At 45.9% G+C, this 25,612-nt stretch overlaps 1 protein-coding gene across 1 annotated transcript; it reads left to right on the top strand.

Annotated features, from left to right (window-relative positions):
• Nucleotides 1-360: 360 nt before the first annotated feature.
• Nucleotides 361-25,612, top strand: RPUSD2 (RNA pseudouridine synthase domain containing 2). The gene is made up of 3 exons (XM_063947797.1): nucleotides 361-835; nucleotides 8,943-9,239; nucleotides 24,767-25,612. Exons 1-3 carry the CDS (start codon nucleotides 386-388, stop codon nucleotides 25,535-25,537), a joined length of 1,518 nt encoding a protein of 505 aa, XP_063803867.1. The 5' UTR covers nucleotides 361-385; the 3' UTR covers nucleotides 25,538-25,612.

Below are 25,612 nucleotides of genomic sequence, written 5' to 3'. Positions count from 1 at the left end.
ACGTGTCGCTATGGGACATACACACGGAGAGATCTGTGCTTAATTTCTAAGCAAACTAGTCAGATTGCTTAGAAATTAAGCACGTACCCCCCTTCACACTCCTTCTGCTATGTATGCTGCCCCACTCATCATTCTTCCCACCAATCCTGTGTCTAAGACTGTGCCATTCATTGGACATGTCACACACACCCATCATTCCATTCCTGTATCCCACATAGCCAATGAAGCCATCATCATTATCAGTAGTATGCATGATATCCGCTATCCGTTCTTGTTTTAATGACTCTGGGAGACGAAATATTAATATCTAATTATGTTATTTACAAACACGGCAACTACCCCATAATGTCGGAATCATTAAGTGACGTACTCAGCGTGCGCCGCAATGTTACTTCGCCACCACGTGGTGATGATAGCAGCTGCGGGCGGCAGAGGAGGGAGGTTGCTGCTGGCTGCTGCACAGAATCAGATGTCGCTGAAGAGGAAGAGGCCGGCGGGAGCTGCCGCTGATAGCCGGGGAAGAAAGCAGCCGGAGGACAGCAGCACCGGGGAACGATATGTGCCGCCGCCCACGAAGCGGAGAGCCGGGGTCAGCTTCGGAGAGGAGCATTTCCGGGAGGCCGAGTGTTACCTGGAGAACGGGCTGCGCAAGGTCCGGCCCTACTTCTTCCACTTCGAGACGTACTGCAAGGGCCGCTGGCTGGGGAAGAGCCTGCTGCAGATCTTCGCCTCAGAGTTCCGCTCGCAGACGCTGGAGTACTACACGCTGGCGGCCCGGGCCGGGAGGCTGCGGCTTAACCAGGCCACGGTCACCGACCTGAGCATCGTGCTGAAGGTGAGGCCTGTCTCTCCTTGTCATACCTGTCTCTTCATGTATCACATAATGGAAGATATCCAAGATCTCCCTCCATATTCATAGGGTTGTTGCCAAAACAATATTTCTGCAGCCGGATACACTGATATTCCACAGGAAATAACATTGGGGTGTAGAGTTGGATCTTGATCTGAGGCACCAACAGGCTAAAGCGTTGACTGTTCCCAGGATGCAACATTGCACCGTCACCACTATACAGAGCCGTAACTACGTGTGTGCTAGGTGTGCCTGGCACACAGCGCAGTCACCCTGAGGGCGCAACTGCCCACATTCCAAATCAGCGGCTTGTAATGAGTCAAATTGACGCCTTACAAGCCGCCTGTATGCTCCGGTGAGGAGAGGAGCAGCTCCGGAGGCAGTGGAGGAGGAGGGAGGGGGACTCGGGAGCCGCAGCAGCGCTATGTAATTGATAGCGGCGGCGCTGCAGCTGTCCCTCTCCTTCCACATAGGCTGGATGCCGCCGCTGTGAATGCTGGGATGCGCTTCCCTCATCCCAGCATTCACAGCGGCGGCCAGCCAATGCGGAAGGAGAGGGACAGCTGCAGCGGCGCTTCTATCAATTACATAGCGCTGCTGCGGCTCCCGAGTCCCCCACCCTCCTCCTCCTCTTCTGCCTCCGGAGCTGCCAGCACCGAGGAGCCTGACTACCTGAGCCAGCGGGGAAAGAGTATCTATCTATCCTGTCTGCCATAATGTGTAAAAAGGGGACGCTGTCTCCCGTAATGTGTATTAAGGGGACGCTGTCTGCCATAATGTGTAAAAAGGGGACGCTGTCTGCCGTAATGTGTATTAATTGGACGCTGTCTGCCGTAATGTGTATTAAGGGGACGCTGTCTGCCGTAATGTGTATTAAGGGGACACTGTCTGCCGTAATGCGTATTAAGGGGACGCTGTCTGCCGTAATGCGTATTAAGGGGACGCTGTCTGCCGTAATGCGTAAAAAAGGGGACGCTGTCTGCCGTAATGCGTAAAAAAGGGGACGCTGTCTGCCGTAATGCGTAAAAAAGGGGACGCTGTCTGCCGTAAGGCGTAAAAAAGGGGACGCTGTCTGCCGTAAGGCGTAAAAAAGGGGACGCTGTCTGCCGTAAGGCGTAAAAAAGGGGACGCTGTCTGCCGTAAGGCGTAAAAAAGGGGACGCTGTCTGCCGTAAGGGGTAAAAAAGGGGACGCTGTCTGCCGTAAGGGGTAATTATTTTAATTGAAATACGTCAGGAATCCTGGTAGTCTCCAGGAAAGAAATTTTGCCTGTCTAAAAAGATGCTAGCTCGTTATCCTATCCCTGCGGAGTTGAGTAACAAGTGGGAAAATCCACCGCCGGTGGACTCTCATGTCGCCCATCTTGTGGTGCCTATCATCACTGTCACCTCACTGAAGGAACAGACACATAAGCGTGTGGAGTGATGCCTGAAGTCTATTTACTCCCTTACTGGAGTTGTACATAGACCCACTATTGCAGCCTCCTGTGCTGCGAAAGGTGTTGAAGCATGGGTTCAGGCAATTGAGAATGAGCTACAGTACCTCAGGATCTTTCTGACACTGCCAGACAATATCGGTCTTATATTACCACAGCCTCCCACTATATTCAGGAGGCGGCTTCTGATGCAGGTATAATGGCAGCCAAGGCATCTGCTACGTCTATCCTGGCTCATCAAATTATGTGGTTGAGGTCCTGGAAGGTGGACCTGGACTCCAAAAAGACCTTGGAGGTGCTTCCTTTTAAGGGAAACATCCTATTTGGGGAGGATCTGAACAAGATTGTAACTGACGTGGCTACTGCCAAGACTGTGTTTCTCCCAAATACTAATCCTTCTGCTTCGAAGGCAAAGAGTACCACCTTTCATTCCTTTCGACCTCCAGGGAAATCAAAGGGTCAGGCATATTTGCCACAGGCTTGTGCTTCCAAAACCACTAAACCTAAATCTAAACAATCTTGGGCCGCCGGTCAGCCTGCTTCCAAACAAGACAAGCATGACGGGGCGGTCCTCCCCCTGGGGGGGGACCCCAGGGTGGGAGGCAGACTTCTACAGTTCGACCAGGCCTGGTTAAAGACCACTATGGATGCCTGGGTGCGGGATGTTGTCTCTCGGGTACGCAATGTCTTTCAAGAGACGTCCCCCTCGCCAGTTTTGCACAACGGTTATTCCTGCGGATCCGTTAAAGGCTCAAGCTCTACACTTGGTTGTACAATCCCTCCTGGATACAGGAGTGCTAGTGCCGGTAGCTCTGTCTCAGAGAGTTTGCTATTGGCAACCTACATTATCAATTCCAGGCACTGCCTTTTGGCTTGGCCACGGCCCCTCAGATCTTCACCAAGGTCATGGCCGTGATGACGACTCTTCTCCGCCGTCAGGGAATCGGGATTCTGCCGTATCTGAATGACTTGCTGATCCTGGCAAACTCCTAAAAGAGGTTCTCATCAGTCATCTGGAACTGACTGTCCAATTCCTACAAGCCCACGGGTGGCTCATCAACTGGAAAAAGTCCTCGCTGGTCCCTGCTCGGAGCATGGTGCACCTTGGGGCACTACTGGACACACACAACCAACGATTGTTTATGTCTCCAGAGAAAGTCCTGAAACTTCAGGATAGGATCAGATATTTCCTCTCTCGCCCAAGAGTGTCGTTACACTCGGCGATGCAATTACTAGGCCTCATGGTGTCGGCTTTCGACATGGTAGAGTACGCTCAATTTCATTCCTGCCCTCTGCAGAGGTTAATCCTTTCCAAGTGGGATGGCCTGCCTCATCGAATCAGGTCTCAAATGATCTTCAATCCGGAGGTTCGTCTGTCACTAAGCTGGTGGCTACAGGACCAACAGTTGAGCAGTGTCCTTCCCTTCTGGATCTTCAACTGTGTCCTATTGACAACGGATGCCAGTCTGCAGGGTGGTGTTGGAGCAACACTCTCTCCAGGGTCGTGGACCAGGGAGGACTCTCTCCTCCCGATAAACATTCTGGAATTGCGGGTGGTGTTCAATGCATTGATACTGGACCTGCCTCTAGTACAGAACAGGCCTGTTCAAGTACAATCAGACAACACCACCACAGTGGCGTACATAAATCATCAAGGCGGCACTCAAAGCCACATGGCAATGCTGGAAGTATCAAAGATCCTCCGTTGGGCGGAACGACATCTGCCAGCAATATCGGCAGTGTTTATTCCCGGAGTCCTCAACTGGGAAGCGGATTTCCTCAGTTATCAGGACGTGCACGTCGGAGAGTGGAGTCTTCATCCGGAAGTCTTTCAACTCCTAGTGGACAAGTGGGGCCTACCAGATGTATTCCTGATGGCGTTTTGACACAATCACAAGGTTCCGGTCTTCGGATCAAGGACAAGGGATCCTCAAGCAGCGTTCATGCACGCACTGGCAATTCCATGGAACTTTCAGCAGCCATACGTGTTCCATTCAGTGTCACTCCTGCCCAGGGTACTGCGGAAGTTTAAGCAAGAAGGAGGAATACTACTTCTAGTCGCTCCAGCATGGCCCAGATGGCATTGGTTCTCAGACCTGCAGGGTCTCTCGATAGAGCATCCTCTTCTACTTCCTCAACGCTCAGACCTCCTCGTTCAGGGCCCTTGTGTCTACCTGGACCTGGCCAGACTGGCTTTGACGGCGTGGCTCTTGAAGCTTCACCCCTGAGGACCAAGGGATTCTCTGAGGCGGTTATTCAAACTATGTTGAAAGCCTGTAAACCGCCTTCTGCATGGAATTATCGGTATCCGGTCTGAAGATCGACAGTGCCTAGGTTGACCACGATAAGTCGACAGTCACTAGGTCGACATGTTGTCTAGGTTGACATGTTCTAGGTTGACAGGTCAAAGGTCGACCTGAGTTTTTAAAAAAAATTTCATCTTTTTTTTTTAACTTTTTCATACTTAACGATCCACGCGGACTACAATTGGGAATAGTAATCTGTGCCGAGCGCAGCGATAGCAGAGCGAGGCACCTTGCCTGAAGCATGGCGAGTGGACACTGTGCACTAATTGGGCTTCCCGGTCACTGTACGGGGAAAACGACACCAAAAAAACCATGAAAAACCCGTTGACCTGTCGACCTATAGTGGTTGACCTAAGCATTGTCGATCTAATGATCCACACCCGGATTTATCATAGGGTCTGGAATTCTTACTTCACCTGGTGTGCTGGTAAGAATTACGATGCATATACTTTCAAAACTTCCAGACTTTTGGCTTTTCTGCAACAGGGCCTGGACTTGGGCCTTCGTCTGGCCTCCCTCAAGGTTCATATTTCTGCCTTGTCGGTGTGGTTTCAAAGGAAAATTGTATCTCTCCCTGACGTTAGTACTTTCACTTAGAGTGTTTTACGGATTCAGCCTCCCTATTTCCCTCCTGTGGCTTCGTGAGATCTGTCTGTTGTTTTGAATGCCCTACAAGAATCTCAATTTGAACCTCTTGAGTCTGTGGACCTTAAATGCCTTACGCTTAAGGTCGTTTTTCTGTTGGCTATTGCCTCTGCTAGGAGGGTGTCAGACTTAGGCGCTTGTCTGTGTCGTCCGCCCTTTCTGATTTTTCATCGTGACCGGGCAGTTCTTAGAACTTGTCCCGGTTATCTCACTAAGGTGGTGACATTGTGGTTCCGGCTTTTATCTCTTCTGGTTTGTTCTCCAAAGAGCAGTCTTTGGATGTGGTACGGGCTCTACGTATTTACGTGGAGAGGATTGCCTCTATCAGGAGGTCGGATTCCCTTTTCGTACTTTTTGGTTTTCACAAATGTGGCTGGCCTGCGAATAAGCAAACCGTGGCCAAATGGATTAGAATGGTAATTGCACAAGCATATGCATAGGCTGGTCTTCCAGCTCCTGCTGCTATCAAAGCCCATTCTACTGTGCCTGTTGGACATTTTTAAGTGGCCCGCTGGGGCGCGTCCACTTAACAATTGTGCAATGTGGCTACGTGGTCCTCTGTGAACATGTTCATTAGGTTCTATGCCTCTGATACTTCCGCCTCCCAGGATGCTTCCTTTGGACGCTAAGTTCTTGTACCCGCTACAGTGCGTCCCCTCTCATGAGGAACTGCTTAAGGACATCCCCGATGTTATTCCCTGTGGAATACCAGTGTACCCCGCTGCAGAAAAGTACATTTTATGGTAGACTTACCATAGAGATTTAACTATTTGCGAGGTACACTGGATTCCACAGGGCCTCCACTCTGACGCACTTAGCTTCTTTGGCTTTGTATGGCATTAGCCGCTAGTCCCTTCTCCTGTCGTGAGAATGTGGGTCTATATGACTAACACCTGCCGTCTTTTACCTGCTAATGCATTGGACTGGTTAACGAAACTGAGCTCCACTGCCTGGAGACGGGACTATAGAGGAGGTAGTGCAATGCATCCTGGGAACAGTCAAAGGTTTAGCCTGTTGGTGCCTTGGATCAAGATCAAACTCCTACACCCCGATGTTATTCCCTGTGGAATCCAGTGTACCTCGCAGAAAGAGATTTAACCGTGATAAGTCTCCTTTTTCTTTTTACTATAAATAAGCCATAAAGTATGAACGGTTTATTTATTATACTTTGCCAGGAGGCAACCAGGAGACCGCCTATTGGGACCCCGGCGGTCACAACGCTGGCACTGGAATCCTGACAGGCGGTGAAATGCTGCTGCCGGAATACCGTCACCATAGGCTTTTCTCCCTCTGTGGGTGTCCACGACACCATGTGGGAATAGATCCTGTGGCAAGCGCAGAGAGCCAGCAAGGGGCTTCCTAGTGCTCTCCCTGCTGCCGGCTGGGATGTCACGGTCTGTATCTTGACAGCTGGCATCTAGTATGTATTCCACTTGTCCACGGTTATTTCATGTTTCAAACGCGCTACATGTCTCACTGTAGTCTCCATTTATCAGTACTACTCATTAGCAGCGGCATACTTTGATTAGTAACAAATATGCTGCTGGTATTTACCATAACTTATCCATCCAGTGAGGTCCTGCGGTGTCATCCTCTTTGGCTGCATCTTCCACACTGTTGTTGGCAGCCTACCACCAGCAGCGACAGTCTAAGTGAAAAAAGGTGCGGCGTATAAAGTAATGTATCAAAGAGCATGTACATTCATGCTCTGTAATGTTCTAAAGAAGATATTCTCATGCCTCCCAATTAGAAATAATAAGCAATTTGTAAAACCGCACAACACTGTATGATAATAAATTGTACTGACTCGATTAAAACAACTCATTTAATAACAATATTGTCACGAACCGGTCTCTCACCTTTGCGGGTTCTGGGGTTCATCCGTTGCCAGTGCGGTTGCTCGCGGTGCTGTGCGCCCGTGTGGGGACACGGCGTGATCAATGGCACAGGTAATGCAGAGTCTGGGAACTGTGAGTGCGGGGACCAAATGGCCTAAGGCACTGCGGTGTGTCTGCTGTATAGGAGGTGGCCATGTTGGAGACCAAATAGCTAATACTGAGCACTTGTGAAAACACCTGTGGGCAGGTGTAAGCCAATCCCGTGCTTGTGCTGCCTTTAAGTAGGCTGGGATTATGTCACTCTGGGCCAGTGCTTTGTTGTATCAAAGCTGTGCTCTAGCTCTGAGCTCTCTCCGTGCATTCCTGTGTGATTCCCGTGGTCCAGATATCGCCTCCGTTCCCAGAGGTTCGTCTGCAGCCTTCACTGCTGAAAGATCCACCGGCTCTCTGCTGTGCTGTCAGTTAATTGCACTCCTATTGGAAATAGTTGGATTCCCAGTGTCCTGCATGAGGTTACCTTGTCAGTCTGCCTATCATTCAAAGTCTGGAGGATTCTGTTTCTCTCAGCTGTTCGTTTGTTCAACTCTGCATTTAACCCATTCATCACCTTGTCTTCTACTACAGTTTCACAGTGATCTCCGGAACCCGCAAGTAACCCAATTCAGTACTTTTTATTTGCTATGTTGTCATTACAAGGATAATTCATCACAGTCTCTCAGTTAACCCTCAAAACTCCATTGCAAATTCTTACAGTTAATTCACCATGTCTGCATTAACCAGTTAAACACAATCTGCAGTTCTGCATCAAAGCTTGTTTATATTTGGACAATCCAACATTTATTCTTCAGCTTGCTTTTGCATATGTTTCCATGAACATTTCTTTTATTTATTTTTGAGTTTTCTCTTGCATATTATTTCTGCCATTCTTGCAATACTTCAGTATAATGATGATTAACAACTAGTCATTTAACTCCTTACTGAATTGTTATTTAATAAATATATGAAGCGGAACTTTCTTTGTCCTCCCTGCTTTCTTCATACCCCAGCACCTACACCTGTGGTTGGTTCCGGGTTAACGGATTCACAAAAACACCCGGGCCTGACAAATATAAATTGATTAAACAAACCTGGGTGCACATGGCAACATAAAGCAAACGTACACCTATAAAATAATGAACACTCAGAACTCTATACCTAAAATGTTCATTAGAAGAATAAGGTTGTCATTTAATTATAATCATTTAATCAGTATAATTTACCTCTGACATACTGACAAACGCTTTCAAATGAAATCCAATAAAGGATAGAACAGCAAAGCTTGCATTACATAACTGTTGCACAAGCATCATAAGCTTGTACACGGAATCCAATATGCAATCCAGCTGCCATATACAGTATCTTAGTCCAAAGTTTAAGTGTTTTATAATTACACTGTATCCATGTAAAATACATGACTATCATCAGGTAAGTTATTTTGATATAACTACCCCACTGGCGACCACTTATCTGAAACTTCTGTTCCATGGCTGTAATGTTGAATGCACAGTGTGAGTGTATGGGATACATATTGTCCAGGGTATCCGCTGCTCAGAAACCCTCATCTTGTGATCGTTTGGGCTAGTTCACAAAGTGTCTTGTGATTTTGATTGTGGTAATGCCCAAAATTTAAAAGGTCTATGATTTTACTAGCAAAATAAAGCTAGTAAAATCATTGCCCTTTTTAATTTCGGGCCTGAACACAATCAGAAGCGCAAACTGAGGCTTTGTAAATAAACTGCATAGTCTTTTCAGATTTGACAATTAAAATTAAAATATATTATAAGTCTAGTCCCACTTTAATTCTATTTTTTTTTCTTGCTTGATTTGCAGGACAATGATTTCCTCAGGAACACAGTGCATCGTCATGAACCTCCTGTAACTGCGCAGCCCCTGCACATCTTAGCTGAAAATGATGAGATTGTGGCAGTGGACAAACCATCCTCTCTGCCAGTACATCCCTGTGGTCGCTTCCGGCACAACACAGTTATTTTTATTCTGGGCAAAGAGCACAATTTGAAGCCACTTTACCCTATCCACCGCCTGGATCGTTTGACTTCTGGTGTGCTTGTGTTTGCCAAAACTCTGGAAGTGTCCAAGAAGTTGGCTGAACAAGTGCGAGAGAGACAGGTGAGTTACAAGAAATGTATTATTCCAGAAACTATCCACTCTTTATCTACTTTTTTAATTTTTATTTATATGTTTATTAAGAAAAGAAAAATCAAGCAGTACATATGAAATAAATGACACAGGCATAGGCACAGTATGGTAGTAACTATAAAATAGTCCACAAAGGGTTACACAGTGTTGCTAATAATTCAATCAGAAATCAGCTTCACATGGGAGAGCCTCAAGTAAAATGAAACCGTTGAGGATCAACATACAATAAAAATACAATACATCCAGAGATACTGCATAAGTATAATTAAAAAGATTTACAAACAACCCAGTTAGAAAGGAGGTGTGTTCCCTGTCAGGGTCGCCATGTTATACTATGTAGTAAGGTGAACAATTTTTCTAATCTGGTCCTTCTCAAAAGTAGATAGCGTAACAATATAAGGCAGCTATGTCAAAGAATTTTGACGCTCGTGACTCAACATCCAACGAGCATTCAACCCAGTCCATTCTATAGACATAGTTAAGTCTCGGAAACATACATGACAAAGCGAAACGGCCAGGGTGTATCCATTTTGACAGAATGGTTTTCTTAGCAACCGCAGTTATTTTGGCCAATAAGCGATGGTGGAAACACTATCCTTCCTAAAGTAAGGATAGTGTTTCCACAAAGCCCATGAGGAAGGATAGTGTTTCCACAAAGCCCGTGAAACAGTCACAGAGAAAGGTATGTGCCAAGTATCATTAACATACATCTGTATCTCTTTCCGAAACAATTGAACAATGTCACAAGACCACAGACCGTGAAAGATATCAGCCTCCGGAAGTGAACATTTAAAACAATTAGAATTATCCGATATGCCCATTATAAAATGAAGTCTGGGGGTGTAATAGGCCCTATGCAAAATTTTGTATTGCATTTCTGCAAAAGAAGACGATATTGGGGGTAATTCCGAGTTGATCGCAGCAGGACATTTTTAAGCTGTTGGGCAAAACCATGCACGCTGCAGGGGGAGCAGATATAACATTTGCAGAGAGAGTTAGATTTGGGTGGGTTATTTTGTTTCTGTCTAAGGTAAATACTGTCTGCTTTATTTTTACACTGCAATTTAGATTTCAGTTTGAACACACCCCACCCAAATCTAACTCTCTCTGCACATGTTATATCTGCCTCCCCTGCAGTGCACATGGTTTTGCCCAACTGCTAACAAAAATCCTGCTGCGATCAACTTGGAATTACCCCCATTATTTGTTTGTTCAATGAAACCGAAGACTTAACTATAGCCTGCAGAGAAAGCTCAGGAAAGGAATCCAACCACTTAACCATACCAGTAGTAACCGCAGACAGGTCCAGTTTTTTCCCTAATCTGATCGTAAAGCATAGAATTGTGGAGTGGGCCCCCTTTACGTCCCAATACTAAAGAATCGAAAGAGTTCTATCAATTTGGGAAAGCGCGGACATTAATTTCAAAATATAGCTGCGGGATTGAAAGTATGCGAACGATGGAATTGTAACATTAGAGTATAATTCTGTGAGTTTGGACAAAGTAAGGATAGAGGATCGGTCATCCTCCAGAAATTGATACACTGAGCAGAGACCATGGAGGTGCCAAGTATTAAAAATAATGTCTGCACTCCCATTATGGAAGTCAAGATTATGAACTAAAGGCAAAAACAAAGACTTGGTACATGACAGGCAGAGTCTCCTACGTGAAAGACAAGTCAAATATGGGGCATAAAGTAATGGATTATCGCGTAATTCCACTGGAAAAGAAGTTAACGGTAAATGTAATAAAAGCATCTATAGTAACATCGGAAAGAAACGCTTGATCAAGAGAATAACAGTCATAATTGTCCACACCCCTTACCCAATCCAGTGCATATCATAGGTTAGATGCCAGGGCATAATCCTGAACATTCGAGAGGTTAATGCCTCCCAGCACCAACGGCTGTTGCAATTTATATAATGATATTCTAGGGCGTTTACCAGCCCATATAAATTTGGTTATAGCCCTATTAGTATGTGCAACATCACGGTCAGTCAAAAGGAAAGGCAACATCTGGATTGGGTAAAGAAGTCTGGGAAAAGAGAACATCTTAAACAAATGACAATGGCCGATATGATAACGGCAAATGACACTATTTATCAAAATCAGTCAACATTTGATTAATAAAATAAGTCAAATTAACCGAATAAAGAGTGGAGATATCCCCTGGAAGTCTGAGTTCCAAATAGTCTGGTGCCAAGCAGAAAGGGAATAAGTTTCCCCACCCCAGTTTGGCAGTAGGGTGCATAGCCAACATCTCTGTTTTGTTAAAATTAATAAGAAAGCCAGAAACACATTGAAAATCACCACAATGGTTTGTAAACTAGACAATGCCAGTTTCGGGTCACTAAAATATAATAGCAAATCATCGGCAAAAAAGGCGATTCTTTTACCTCCGTATCACCTAACACAACTCCCTTCCATGATACATCCTGACATCCTGCGTATTAACAACTGACGATTTATTTCGGCCAAAAACGCTCCGACATTGTAGTTGTTTTTTATGAGTGAATTGGGTGAAGAACATGAATTTAACCCTATCCCAAATGATTTTAGTTAAAAAGAAAAAAATATTTTATTTTTTCAAATATTTTTGAAACATCGATTGGGAACATCGCGGCTTTCATTTCGAAAGCCGGGACAGCCTCCAGGTATACAGGGGGGGGGTCTGGGGTTGGCTTGGGAGGGTTAATTTACACTCCCCAGCGGCTGCCATTGTCTGTAGCCGCTGGAGGGGGTATCCTGCCGTGCTGACCAATCAGTAGGGGAGAGTGCAGGGAGGCAGAGGGACCTCTGATAGCAGCAGCGGAGGGAAGTTTCTCTTCCCTGCCGCTGCTAATTCTCTATCTGACTGGTCGCGTCTTGTGCGACGAGGCCAGATAAAGCATTTGTAGGCATGGTCGCATCTGATGCGACCATGCCAGGCAAGTGGTTAAGGGGTCAAGGGCCAAATTGAACAACAAACTGGGAAAGGGAGCAGCCCTGGCGGGTTCTTCTAGGCAGTCGAAAAGCAGAGGAATTTAAACCATTAATCGTGTTATGGGCCTCCAGAAAAGAATATAACCTTTTGAAGATTCTAATAAAATCAGGGCCAAATTGTTGAACCTGGAGAATTCTCAGAATATGTGACCAGGAAACGCGACGGAAAGCTTTATCCACGTCACAACTTACAATAATAGCCTCAGTATTACCAAGTTGGCAAAGGCGGTGCATAGCCGCCACAAGCATAAGTACATAGTATACCGAGGTACGACCCTTAACAAAGCCATTTTGTTGCGAGTGTAATATTCTAGGGAGGAATGATTGTAGACGTTGAGACAATAATTTGGTGAACAATTTTAGATCTTGGTTTAACAAAGATATGGGCCTAGAAGATTGTTCCTGAGTGGGGTCTTTCCCTGGTTTCAGAAACACCACAATCCTGGCCTCTGTAAAAGCTGGGGAGGTGATTTCCCTGAAATTAAGGAGATATACAAAGCAAGAAATTGGGGATGTAGGTGGTCCCCAAGCACTAGATAATACTCTGCCCCAAAGCCGTCAGGGCCTGGGAACTTACCAGTAGCCAGAGATTTAATAAGAGGGAGTAATTCCTATTCAGTCACGGGCAATGTTAAACATTCCCTTTCCTCATACGTTAATGTTGGCAGATTGGCCTTCTGAAGAAAGCACATGCCATCAACCGGGAAATCAGGGTGAGCATCCTACAGATGTTTGTAATAATCACAAAACTCCTTGGAGATTTCTAGCGTGTACGAAACCAGCGACCCAGAATGAGAAGAAATTTGTAAAATATGGGACGGTGCAGTGTGCGAACAAACCAACTTGACCAACAGTCTCCATGATTTATTACATCCACGAAAATATTTATTACGTTGAATGTCATAAGTAAATTGGGCCCTCTCCGTACACGAGGTATCATATACATGTTTAACATCTAAGTAGGCCTGACGTCTCAACCGAACCATGAGAAAGTAGGCTATCATGTGCGGACACTAATCATTTGCTATGTTCGGATATAATAGAATTCAACCGCTTATGCTTCCTGGCCACATTCCATAATCTGACCCCTAACCACCGGCTTAGCCGCAGCCCAAAATAAGTGAATATCCTCCAAATGTTGTTTATTATCTGCTGCATAAGAGAGGAACGTCCCTTCCAAATGTCATCAGAAACCAGTAGAGTTGGCTAGATATGAGGGAAACCTCCAATTGTATGACGTAGACACCGGGTCTTGTAAGGACAAAGTACACCATACTGGAGTCTGATCAGATAACACAATGAGACCAATACCCAAATCCATCACTCTGTGATAAAGAGAAACTGATGATAACCTATAATCAATACGAGAAGTGGTGTTGTGGGGGAGGGAATAAAAGGTAAATTCACGGGACAATGGTTGTTGGCACCTCCATGGATCACAGAGCAACAATGATTCGATTAACAACGTTAAGGGAAAAATAAATCCCTTACCTCCGGAAACCTGCAAACCTGACGAGATATCCAAGCCCCCAGATAAAACACAATTAAGATCACACCCTATGATTACATCACCTTCCTTCCAAGACTGCAAGTTAACATATAAGGAGGTAAAAAATGCTTTCTTCGGGCCAGTAGGGGCATACACAGCAGCGAAAGTATATTGGGAGCCAAAAAGTAAAAGCTTTATAAACAAATAAAGACCTTTTGATTCTAATCATGTATCTTTAATAGTGTATGATAAATGTTTGCGAAAAAGAATCGCAACACCCCTACATTTAGCCGTAAAGGAGGCCGCCTTATATTCACCTATCCATGAATCACTAAGTGTATTGAGGTCCATACTATCCCAATGAGTTTCCTGTAGAAACGTGACACTGGGCTTAAGGCATTTCAAATTGGTCAATAACTTATGTCTTTTAAGTGTTGAGTTAAGACCCTCAACATTCCAGGTGACAAATTTCAATGAAGAGCGTACCCTCGTGGAACTAGCATGTGTAGCGGGTAACATCCAACACCCACCCTTGGCCAACAGAAAGCAGTAGAAAATAACCATGACAATCTCCAGCCTGTCCCAGCGAGCAGGCACAGGAGAATACAAAGTGGCCTAAGGTGCCATACCTGTGAACAAAATACTAAATGACATCATAAAATGCTTAACAATAGAAACATTCAATAACATTTTAAATAGATTATGAACCCAAGAGGGCAAACCAGAGGATCGCCGAACACAAAGAAAAACATGTAGGTGCCCCAGAAGGGGAGAAAAGGGATAAAAATACAGTAAGAAAGGGAAAGACAAACAAAAACAGCAAAATTCGTCCAGGGAGCACGAGGTGTATCAGAAGTATCTAGCAGAAGGGACCTGACCATGAGGGTTCCAACACACAACCTAAAGCACAACCAAACAGTTCAGAAATTGTTCCAACATATCAAAGAAACAGAATCAGAACATTGGTAGCGCATAAGAAACAGTAAAAAATATACAGAAATCAACAACGACATGAATTGAAAACATTTAAAGTATATAGTAGAGGCAGTAACATAGTGTAATCAGTCTGCGTCATCCATACGTGACGAGGAGCCTGAGGGGAGTGACTCCACAAAGTTTTTTGCCGCTTACGGAGTATCCAAAAAGTAAGTCTTTGGATTATGAAAAATCCGCTATTTGGCCGGGTACAGTAAGGCAAAGTAATATCCCAAGTCAAACAACTTTACAGATAGGAGCAAATTCCCTCCTCTTCGTAGCCACTAGATAAGAGAAGTCTTGAAATAAAAGGAGTTTGGCACCATCATAGCGAAGATCAGAGCATTTCCTGTATGCTTCCAGTAAACGAACTTTATCCACATAGTTTTAAGATGCGTAAAAGAACCAGACGTGTTCTGTCGTGAGACAGTTGTCTGTCGGGACCAACCCGATGAGCCCTCTCCACCATCAACGAACCATCAGCAGGCATGCAGCCTAAGTCACGAGGAAGCCATTCCGAAACCAGAGGCATGAGCTCAGCAAATTTGATGGATTCAGGGAGACCAATAATACAGATGTTTTTTGTTTTTTTTCTCTTGCATCCTAGAGGATACTGGGGTCCACATTTAGCACCATGGGGTATAGACGGGTCCACTAGGAGCCATGGGCACTTTAAGAAATCAATAGTATGGGCTGGCTCCTCCCTCTATGCCCCTCCTACCAGACTCAGTGTAAAAAATGTGCCCGGAAAATTTGTTTACGCTTTGGAGAGCTCCTGAAGAGTTTTCTACATTTATTTTCAAAATTTGTTATTTTCAGTCAGGACTGTTTAGGCAACACCCTGACTGCTTCGTGGGACTTAGGGGAGAGAACGGCCCAACTTCCTTAGAGTCAATGGTCCCGTTTCTCTGCTGACAGGGCACTGAGCTCCTGAGGGAGTCACTCGCAAGTCGCACCATGGTGCAGCGTACCCTCCCGCAGCACGCCGCCACCCCCTAACAGAGCCTGAAGACAGAAGAGTGGTAAGGCGCCGGTGTCCCGGTTAGCGGGTCGCCGGCGTACTTGGTGGCATTAGGGTAGGAGCGCAGCTCTGACACAGGCTGCGCTCCGGTGAGGCTCACAGGACACGCGGCGAGGCACGCTGTGAGGGGTGTGCTGAGCCTCCTATTATACCCACACCGACTAACGGGTTCAGTCTCCTAGTTAGGCACACTTTCTACCTCTGGGCCAGTATAAAAAAAATGCAGGAAGCCGCGTGCCATTACAGGAGGCGGGGCTTCGCTCAGAGCGGATCACACAGCTCTCCAGCGCCATTTTCTTCTGCAGCTTGATCAGACAGCACTCACAGGGAAGCGCAGCTCCTCCACAAGGACTCCAGTCTCCTCAGCGGTACCAGGGGCTATTAGTGCAGGGGGAGAGCAGTGTTGGGACTGTAAGCACTACTCGGGTGCTTTATTCTTACGACCCAGCTTAGTTTTACTGTTGCTATCGGGGCGTTGTGTGGCTGGCTCTGGCTTCTGTGTCTCTCTAAGGACCCTGCCTACATATACTGTGCTTTCACCCAGTGTCTGTGTGTGTGTGGGGGGGTGTTCCTATCCAATCATGTCCAGGGACTGTATGTCTTGTACAGCAGAATGTCTATCACCCCCTGGGCACTCACTACCCTGTACTCAAAGTGCTCACTCCCAGTCCAGTGGGGCTGAACCCCTGTGGTTAGCTTCCATTAAAGGAATGATTTCTACTATTTCTATAAAACTCTCTCATAATGAGAAGGAGACACAGTTCTTACGGCAATCTATGGATGACCTGATGAATAGGGACTCCGCTTCCATACCTCCACCCCCGGCCCTAGCCATTTGCCCGCAAAAGTGTACTCTGGCCCAAATCATGCAGGGTAATACTGACCCTGATACGTCGGATCCAGAGGAGGGTGAAGTGGACGCAGGTGAGGGGGATGCTATCCTGTCGCAGGGAATACAGGCCCTCATTGAGGCTATCGGAACGGCCCTGCGCAATCCTGACAAGTCAGAGGAGGTAGAAAAGGAATCTTATTTTAATACTAAAAAGAAATCCTCTGCTACTTTCCCCGCTTCAAAGGAATTAAATACCCTTTTTGAGGGGGCGTGGGTAAACCCTGACAAAAAAATGACAGATCCCTAAATGGTTGATTTCTTACTTTCCTTTTCCTTCGGAGGATAGGAAGAAATTGGTAAACCCGCTAATTGTGGATGCATCTATATCCCGGTTATCGCGTAAGATCGGTTCCCGGGGTGGTGTCTTTAAAGGACACAGCAGAACGCAAGATTGAGACCACTCTCAAATCTTTATACGTCGGCCGGGGTGGCCCAGAGACCCACTATTGATTGTGCATGGATCACTCGGGCTATTGCAAAATGGTCAGGTAATCTGATAGTTTAGATTCCTCAACCAGGGATGATATTATTTTACACTTGCAGCGTATTTAAGATTCTGCAAACTTTATGGTGGAAGCCTTAAAGGAAGTTGGCTTACTCAACGCACGCATCTCTGCCATGGCAGTGTCGGCACGTGACTGCGACAATGGACTGCGGATGCGGAGTCCAGGATGGGAGTGGAAAGCCTACCGTTCACGGGCGAGGCTCTTTTTGGTGATGAACTGGATAAGTGGATATCCAAGGCTACGGCGGGTAAGTCTACTTATTTTCCTTCCGCAACAACACCAGCTAGGATAACCTACTCTACTCCTACTCTGCAATCCTTTTGGACAGCAAAACTTAAAGGCAAATCCAGGGGTTTCTATACAATTATCAGGGGTAATAAAGGTAAACCCAGAAAACCTGCAGCTGCAGGTTCTCGGGAATAGTCCTCAGGGGCTGCTTCCTCAAGCCTTCAGCATGATGGTGGACTGCACTGCCTGGAAAACAGGCAGGTGGGAGCCCGGTTACGTTATTTCAGTCACGTTTGGGCAACTTCTTGCCAGGATCCCTGGGTCAAAGATCTTATCGCACAGGGATACAGACTGGAGTTTCAGGAACTCCCAGATTCTTCAAATCCGGCTTGCCAGCTTCTCCAGAAGCAAGTTTGACCTTACAGGCAGCAATTCAAAAACTGGTACAGACTCGGGTCATTGTTCCAGTTCCACTTCAGCAACAAAACAAGGGTTATTACTCCAACCTGTTTGTGGTCCCAAAACCGTTCAGTGAGGCCTATTCTCAACCTCAAATCCCTAAACCCGTATTTAAGGGTGTTCAAGATGGAGTCTCCGAGAGCGGTGATCTCAGGTCTGGTGGAGGTAGAGTTCCTGGTGTCTCTGGACATCAAGGATGCATACCTTCACATTCCGATTTGGACGCCTCATCAGGCTTATCTACGGTTTGCACTACAGGACTGTCGCTACTGGTTCCAGGCACTGCCATTTGGCCTTTCCACGGCTCTGTGGGTGTTCACCAAGGTGATGGCAGAGATTGTTTCTCCTCCGCAAAAAGGAAGTTAACATAATTCTGTACCTGGTCGACCTGCTGATAAAGGCACCTTCCAGGGAAAGGTTGTTGGAGAACATTGCCCTCTCAACTCGATTACTCCAGCATCATGGGTGGATTCTGAACCTGCCGAAATATCACCTGAAACCAACACTGAGGCTTCCGTTTCTGGGGATGATACTGGATACGGAGGCACAGAGGGTGTTCCTTCCATTGGAAAAGGCGTTGGTAATCCAGTCAATGGTGCGGGATGTCCTAAAGCCATCCTGGATATCTGTGCATCTGCCTTCTGGGGAAGATGGTAGCCGCCTACGAGGTGCTACAGTACGGAAGGTTCCATGCAAGGCCCTTTTCAGCTGGATCTGTTGGACAAGTGGTCCGAATCGCATCTTCACATCCACCAGAGGATACGTCTGTCCCCAAAAGCCAGGATCTCCCTTCTGTGGTGGCTTCAGACGTCTCACCTGACCGAAGGCCGCCGGTTCGGGATTCAAAGTTGTATTTTGCTAACCACAGACACAAGCCCCAGAGGTTGGGGAGCAGTCACCCAAGGGGAGCAGTTCCAGGGAAGATGGTCAAGTCAGGAAGCCATGCTTCCGATCAACATTCTAGAACTAAGGGCTATATACAACGCCCTTCTTCAGGCATCACACCTTCTTCAAGATTAAGCCATTCAGGTTCTGTCGGACAACTTGGCGGTTGTAACGTATATAAACCGACAGGGCGGAACGAAGAGCAGAGCTGTGATGTCAGAGGTAACAAGAATTCTCCTCTGGGCAGAACGACACGCAATTTCGCTGTCTGCAATCTTCTTCATTCCGGGAATAAACAACTGGGAAGCGGACTTCCTCAGCAGACACGACCTCAACCCAGGCGAGTGGTGCCTTCACCCACAGGTGTTCGAGTCATTGACATGTCTGTGGGGGATTCCTCAGATCGACATGATGGCATCTCGTCTCAACAAGAAGCTAGAGCGCTATTGTTCCAGGTCAAGGTGGCGGTGGACGCTCTGGTGACTCCATGGCTTTACCAGATGGTTTACGTGTTCGCACCTCTTCCGTTGATCCCAGGAATTCTCAAAAGAATAAAAAAGGAAAAGGTTCAGGTAATTTTCATTACTCCATGGTACACGGATCTCCTGGGGTTGCTCCTGGAGGACCCGTGGCCTCTACTTCTGCGAGAGGATCTTCTGCAGCAGGGGCCGTTCGTCCATCAAAACTTACTGCGGCTACGTTTGACGGCATGGAAGTTGAGCGTCGGATTTTAGCCTGGAAAGGTATTCCGAACAAGGTTATTCCAATCCTGATCCAGGCCAGGAAAGGCCGTATTTGGAAAAAAATGTCTTGTGGTGTGAACATAGGAAATTTCCTGCAGTGGAGTTTGAACTGGGACGTTTTCTCCTTTTTCTACAGTCAGGTGTGGATGTGGGCCTACGTTTGGGCTCCTTGAAAGTCCAGATTTCGGCCTTGTCCATTTTCTTCCAGAAACAATTGGCTTCCCTTCCTGAGGTTGAGACGTTCTTGAAGGGTGTTCTGCACGGCACCTTGGGATCTTAACATGGTGTTGCGTTTTCTGCAATCGGACTGGTTTGAACCTTTACAGGAGGTGGACCTTAAGTTTCTTACTTGGAAGACTGTTACACTGTTGGCCTTGGCTTCCGCAAGGCGTGTGTCCGAACTCGGGGTGTTCTCTCACAAAAGCCCCTATTTGATTTTTCATGAGGATAGAGCTGAACTCGGAACTCGTCAGCAATTTCTTCCTAAGGTGGTGGTGTCTGCGTTTCATATCGAACAACCTATTGTGGTTCCTCTGTTTACCGACACCTCTGCTACCTCTAAATCCCTGGATGTCGTGAGGGCTTTGAGGATCTACGTGAAAAGGACCCGCTCGTCACAAAGTCTGACTCGCTGGTTTTTCTCTGATTCTAAGTAAATTGGGTGTCCTGCTTCAAAGCAGTCTATCGCTCGCTGGATCAGACTTGCTATCCAGCAGGCTTATTCTTCGGCAGGTTTGCCGGTTCCTAAAGTACAGGCCCACTCTTCTAGGTATGTATGTTCTTCCCGGGCGGCTGCCCGGGGTGTCTCTGCTTTACAGCTCTGCCGAGCGGCTACTTGGTTGGGATCGAACACGTTTGCCAAGTTCTACAAGTTTGATACTTTGTCCGCAGGAACCTCAGCGCACTCTCACCCAGTCTGGGAGCTTTGGTACATCCCCATGGTACTAATGTGGACCCCAGTATAGTCTAGGACGTAAGAGAAAATAGGATTTTAATGACCTACTGGTAAATCCTTTTCTCGTAGTCCGTAGAGGATACTGGGCGTGCGCTCGGTGCTTCGTTTTTCTGCACTGTTACTTGGTTAAGTATTGTTAGTTCAGCTGTTGCTGTTCAAGTTTGGTTAGCATGGCTTTCCTCCTGTTTGTGTGTGCTGGTTCAAATCTCACCACTGTTCAGTTAGATCCTTCTTTCGAAGTATATCCGTCTCCTCGGGCACAGTTTCTAGACTAAGTTTGGTAAGAGGGGCATAGAGGGAGGAGCCAGCCCACACTATTGATTTCTTAAAATGCCCGTCGCTCCTAGTGAACCCGTCTATACCCCATGGTACTAATGTGGACCCCAGTATCCTCTATGGACTATGAGAAAAGGATTTACCGGTAGGTAATTAAAATCCTATTATTTCTGTTCTCCAAATCCTCGAATTTATCGTGTACGGAGGCCACCGTCTCCTCTTGCGCAGTGACCGTCGATTTAGCGACAGAAAGCTCATCTTCCAGGTCCGAATTTCTGATCCAATAGACGCCAGAATAACTGTAATCTCCCGCATTGACACCGCATCAGGAGCTGGTGTTCGGGGAGGGTCAGATTCACAGTCCCTAGAGCAGTCTCCGGGTCGAGATGCTGGGGATGAAGGGGTGTCTTTACCCCGACTCTTACCCCTTTAGAACCTCGCACTGGCCTTGCCACTTATTTATCCATTCTGAAAACAATGAGAGTAGTGCACAGGGCTATGGATGGAGGGCGATGGAAAGATACAATAATCCACAAAATCTTATGAAGAGGTGAGCAAGCAGAGAAAATGAGGATGTTGTGTAGTGCAGCACAGCGTCCCTGAGCAGCAGTGGAAAACTGCACCACACCACATGCAGGTAATCTGTCCCCAATAAAAAAAAAAAAATAACCCCAAAAAGGCACCAGGCAGGGAGTAGAGGCAAAGAATAGGCAGACTGCCACAGCCAAAAGCCTATCTACTGAGAGGCAGGAAGCAGCAGACTCACCCCTTAAAGGGACTCGCGTGTAACTGCAGAAACGGGATTGCTTCCCCCACCAAGGACTCCGCTGGTCCGCAGTTGCACACCGCTCCATCCTGGCAGTAAGCCCGCAGATTTGAGCCGGCCGGGAGCCCCAAAGAGGCAGAGAGCCGGGTCCCGTTATTCGCATACCGGGAGGCGGAGGGTCTGCCCCGGTATAGGTTAGAACTTCAGGCCACGGCTCGGCACGGGGATCAGATTGTAACCCGCGGGAATTGTAGCAGTGTTCCCCGACTTCGCCACCCTCGCTGCCCGGCTTGCTGAGATGTTATAGCGGTCGGCCAAGCAGAGATGGCGCAATAGCTTCACAAGGACCAGTCTCAGATAATATAATAGGAGACTCGGTCCGGGAGCTCAGCTCATAGACGTCCTCCCTGTCTGCCCACTTATCTACTTTTTTTGATAATCCTCTCTTCTTAAGAAATACTGTTGATACGAAGTGTAAAAAGCTGTAAATGGCTGGATCTAAAGGTGAAAAGTTTTAAAAGAGCCGATTTAAAAGCAAGACCGTCCTGGTTTAACATTTAAAAATATCGCCACTTTTACAAACTTGTACAATATTACCCAACAAGATTGGCCATTATTGAGTCTGTTAGTTCGGGTAGAGGAGATGTTCTTTTCTCCTTTCTACTACTGTATGATTATACCCCCCCACAATTTGTACATGTACTTGCCTTCTGAAAAAAAAATTGATACTTGCATAAAGATACATAGGGGGGAATTCGGTTGTTTCCCGCGTACATTCGCGTCTTTTGCATATCTTCAGGATAGATATAATCTACCCTCTCAGTGCTTTTTCCAGTATCTGCAGCTCTGTAGCTTTCATTTAGCATCGCTCCATCTCTAAGGGTCTTATATCGACAATTTGTCGCCTTCTCCTTCATTGTAACCTTCCCCCATTGGCCTCACACAAAATATCTTGGAAACTGATTTACAGGAACAAATGGGACATGACATCTAGGATCAGATAAGGCAAAATTTGGTTTCCTCAACTACCTCAATTAGGCATAGAAAAAACGCATTTAATTTACTTGCGTTGGTACTTAGTCCTGACTCGTTTAAATTGTGCGTTTCCTACCACTTCAGACCTCTGCTGGAGAGGATGTGGATTGAGAGGCACTCTGCTCCATATATTCTGGAACTGTCTTAAATTAGTTCCGATATGGAAAGTCATTTGCAAAATATTACGAGTTACTGAGGTTGACATACCTTTCTCCCCCTCTTTTTTTTTTTTTTTTTTTTTTCCTGGGATATCAAAACCCTCTCAAAAGCTTATTTGGCATTTGGCTTATTTGGCATATTGGCATTTACGAAATGTAAAATCGCTCGCCATTGGAATTCCCAGACTGTTTCCTCTATGGTGGCCATCTCCACTGCTATATGGAACACGTATCACATGGAATTCCTGTCCAGTTGACTGTAATGCATCACTTTTTACTGAATCGTTGGCCCCCTGGTTAGCCTATCATAGAGCTCTGTGCTGATATATATTATCAAATTGCAACTACACCGATTTAAAAAATAAAAATAATCTTGGCTATAAAAATCTACAATATAACAATTTACTGGAGACAGGTTTTCTCACTCTGCCGACAGATTTTTGCTGATGTGAATAGAGAAGCTATTTCACCATTCCTTGAATTCATATATTGAGACGTTAAAATTACTATTGGTACCCCTAATTGTATTTGTTTTGTTAAAATGTGTGGCACCAAATTTGTGTTTACTAGTGCTGTAGTGGGTTGTTAATGATCTATATTTAAACTTAAAAGTCCAAAATTAAAACTTAAATAAAATTTCCACACAGGAAAAGTGGCAGATTTTTCATTATTTACTTGGCCAGCTGGAGAAACAGATTACAACTTTCAACCAGTTATTTCTGTACTTGGATACCACATGAAAATTTAGGTTTTTTGTGTTGTTGTTTTTTTTTTTTTTTTTTTACAAATCCATTTTGATCTGGACAGACTGTCGGATATCACATGGCCAGGAACCATACTGTCCTGGCTGCAGCTGTGTGTTGAAACATGTCTAGTGTCAGCATGGTCTTAGGCATTGAGCACGTTAACCCAAGGCTGCCATTCATCTACAGTAATAGGGTTTAGGGGTATATTCAATTGCTGTCTGATCCATTCCGACATGCATTTGTCGGAATGGATCTGACAAGCCCTATTCAATGTGCGGCCAAATCCCACTGTCGGATTTGAGCCAAATTCCACTGTCTGAGTTGGCCATTCCCGGTGTCCCATCCGTGCTGCTGCTGTCGGCAGTCAGCCCTCCCCGTGTGTGACATAACAGGGAGGGGCTGGAGGGAGCCTCAGATCCCCGCTAGCCACACAGCCCTGCGCCGACCGGGGAGCACTGCCAGGAAAGAGAGGAGCCTGTCACATACCTGCCTATGTGCCATGCTGCCCCTATAGCCCACCGCCCCACTCCCCCGTCTCATCTCTTCAATCCAACTTTTTTTAAAGTCGGATTGAAATTGTCGGAAACGGGGCCAAAACCTGTCTGATTTGGCCCTGTTTCCAACAGAAACATGCGGATTGGCGGCTATTCCGCTGATCCACGTGCTTTCTGACAAGGCGGAATTCCCGACTTGTCGGAAAAATTAGGGGTCTATTGAATAGGTAGGAACCCCTACTGACCTAAAATAGTCGGAAACTGCTGTCTTTCCGACAAGACGGCAGTTTCGACTTTGATTGAATATACCCCATAAGGTGCATACACACGGTGAGATCCTTGCTGTGGCTGATTGACTGTGATTTCCCTTGAACTCCCACAAAGGCCAGATAGCACAGATTTTGACTGTGCTAGATAGAACACTAGGTAGTCAAGATTTACTTGCCTGCACAGTCTATCTAGCCTTGCGATACCGGTGCCGCGGGACCGCACTTCAGGATTGAATCGGTATCGCAGGCTGCCTAACACCTTGTGATTTCCACTAGCTTTCCTTGCAATCTTTACTATATAGTCAAAATCGAAAGGATATATCTCACCGTGTGTACACACTTTTAGAGCCATTCACTGACAAAAGATATTGTGACCTATTGGATATTTTAAAAATCTATTAACATTTTTTATCTGTAGAGATGAGTATAAAGTCTTAGATGCAAAAGTCTGATCCCCATCTTCCAACTTGCCCCACACCCAAATAAATAAGTTGTGCTTTTCTGAAAGTTGAGGTTCAGCTGCTACTTTTGGTTATTGGAAGAAAACTATGAAAGTAAATTTAGAATATAAACAAAGATATAGCATGACTTTAATAGAGAACTTTTTTTCTTTTCACAGGTGGAGAAGGAGTATGTATGTAGAGTGAATGGTGAATTTCCAGAAGAATCGGTGATCTGTGAGGAGCCCATAATGGTTGTCTCCTATAAGATTGGTGTATGTCGTGTAAACCCAAACGGCAAACCCAGCAAAACTGTCTTCCAAAGACTTAGTTACAATGGAAAGTCTAGTGTAGTTAAATGCTTCCCTTATACTGGCCGTACACACCAAATCAGAGTCCACTTGCAGTATTTAGGGCATCCTATTGTCAATGACCCAGTATACAATACAGAGGCCTGGGGTCCCAACCGAGGCAAAAAGGGTGAAATTAACAAAACGAATGAAGAACTGTTGCGGTCTCTCATAGAGGAACATAAAGCTAAACAGAGTCTGGACATCCTGGATATTGCAGAAGAAGATGTTCATCTAACATTGACAAGTAAGGAAAGTGAAGGTGACCAACACTGCTCACAGACTGTATCAGATGAAACCATACCAGTGGACAAAGACCCAACATGTGTCCACCCTACCAAGGAAGCTACTTTAAGTGTGAATTGTGATGATCTAAACAGTGATAAAGAAAGCAATAGTGAACCAGTTTTCTGTACGGATACATCAGAAAGCGGGAAAGGGTTTATAGACTCTCTCTGTGAAGAATGCAGGATTGTAAGGGCTGACCCTTCTCCCAAAGAGTTGATTATGTACCTTCATGCTTTACGGTATAAATGGGCTGATTTTAATTTTTCCACGGAACTACCTGAATGGGCAAAAGATGACTGGAAAGAGTACTGAAAGCAAACACTATTAGGACACTGTATATTACATTCTGAGTGATCTGGATTAAATTACTTAATTCATATTTAAGAA

This window comes from Pseudophryne corroboree, chromosome 12 (genome assembly GCF_028390025.1).
Source record: "Pseudophryne corroboree isolate aPseCor3 chromosome 12, aPseCor3.hap2, whole genome shotgun sequence".
NCBI classification, from domain to species: domain Eukaryota; kingdom Metazoa; phylum Chordata; class Amphibia; order Anura; family Myobatrachidae; genus Pseudophryne; species Pseudophryne corroboree.
Note: the sequence above shows the minus strand (reverse complement) of the source record. Positions and strands in the feature narration are given on the sequence as shown.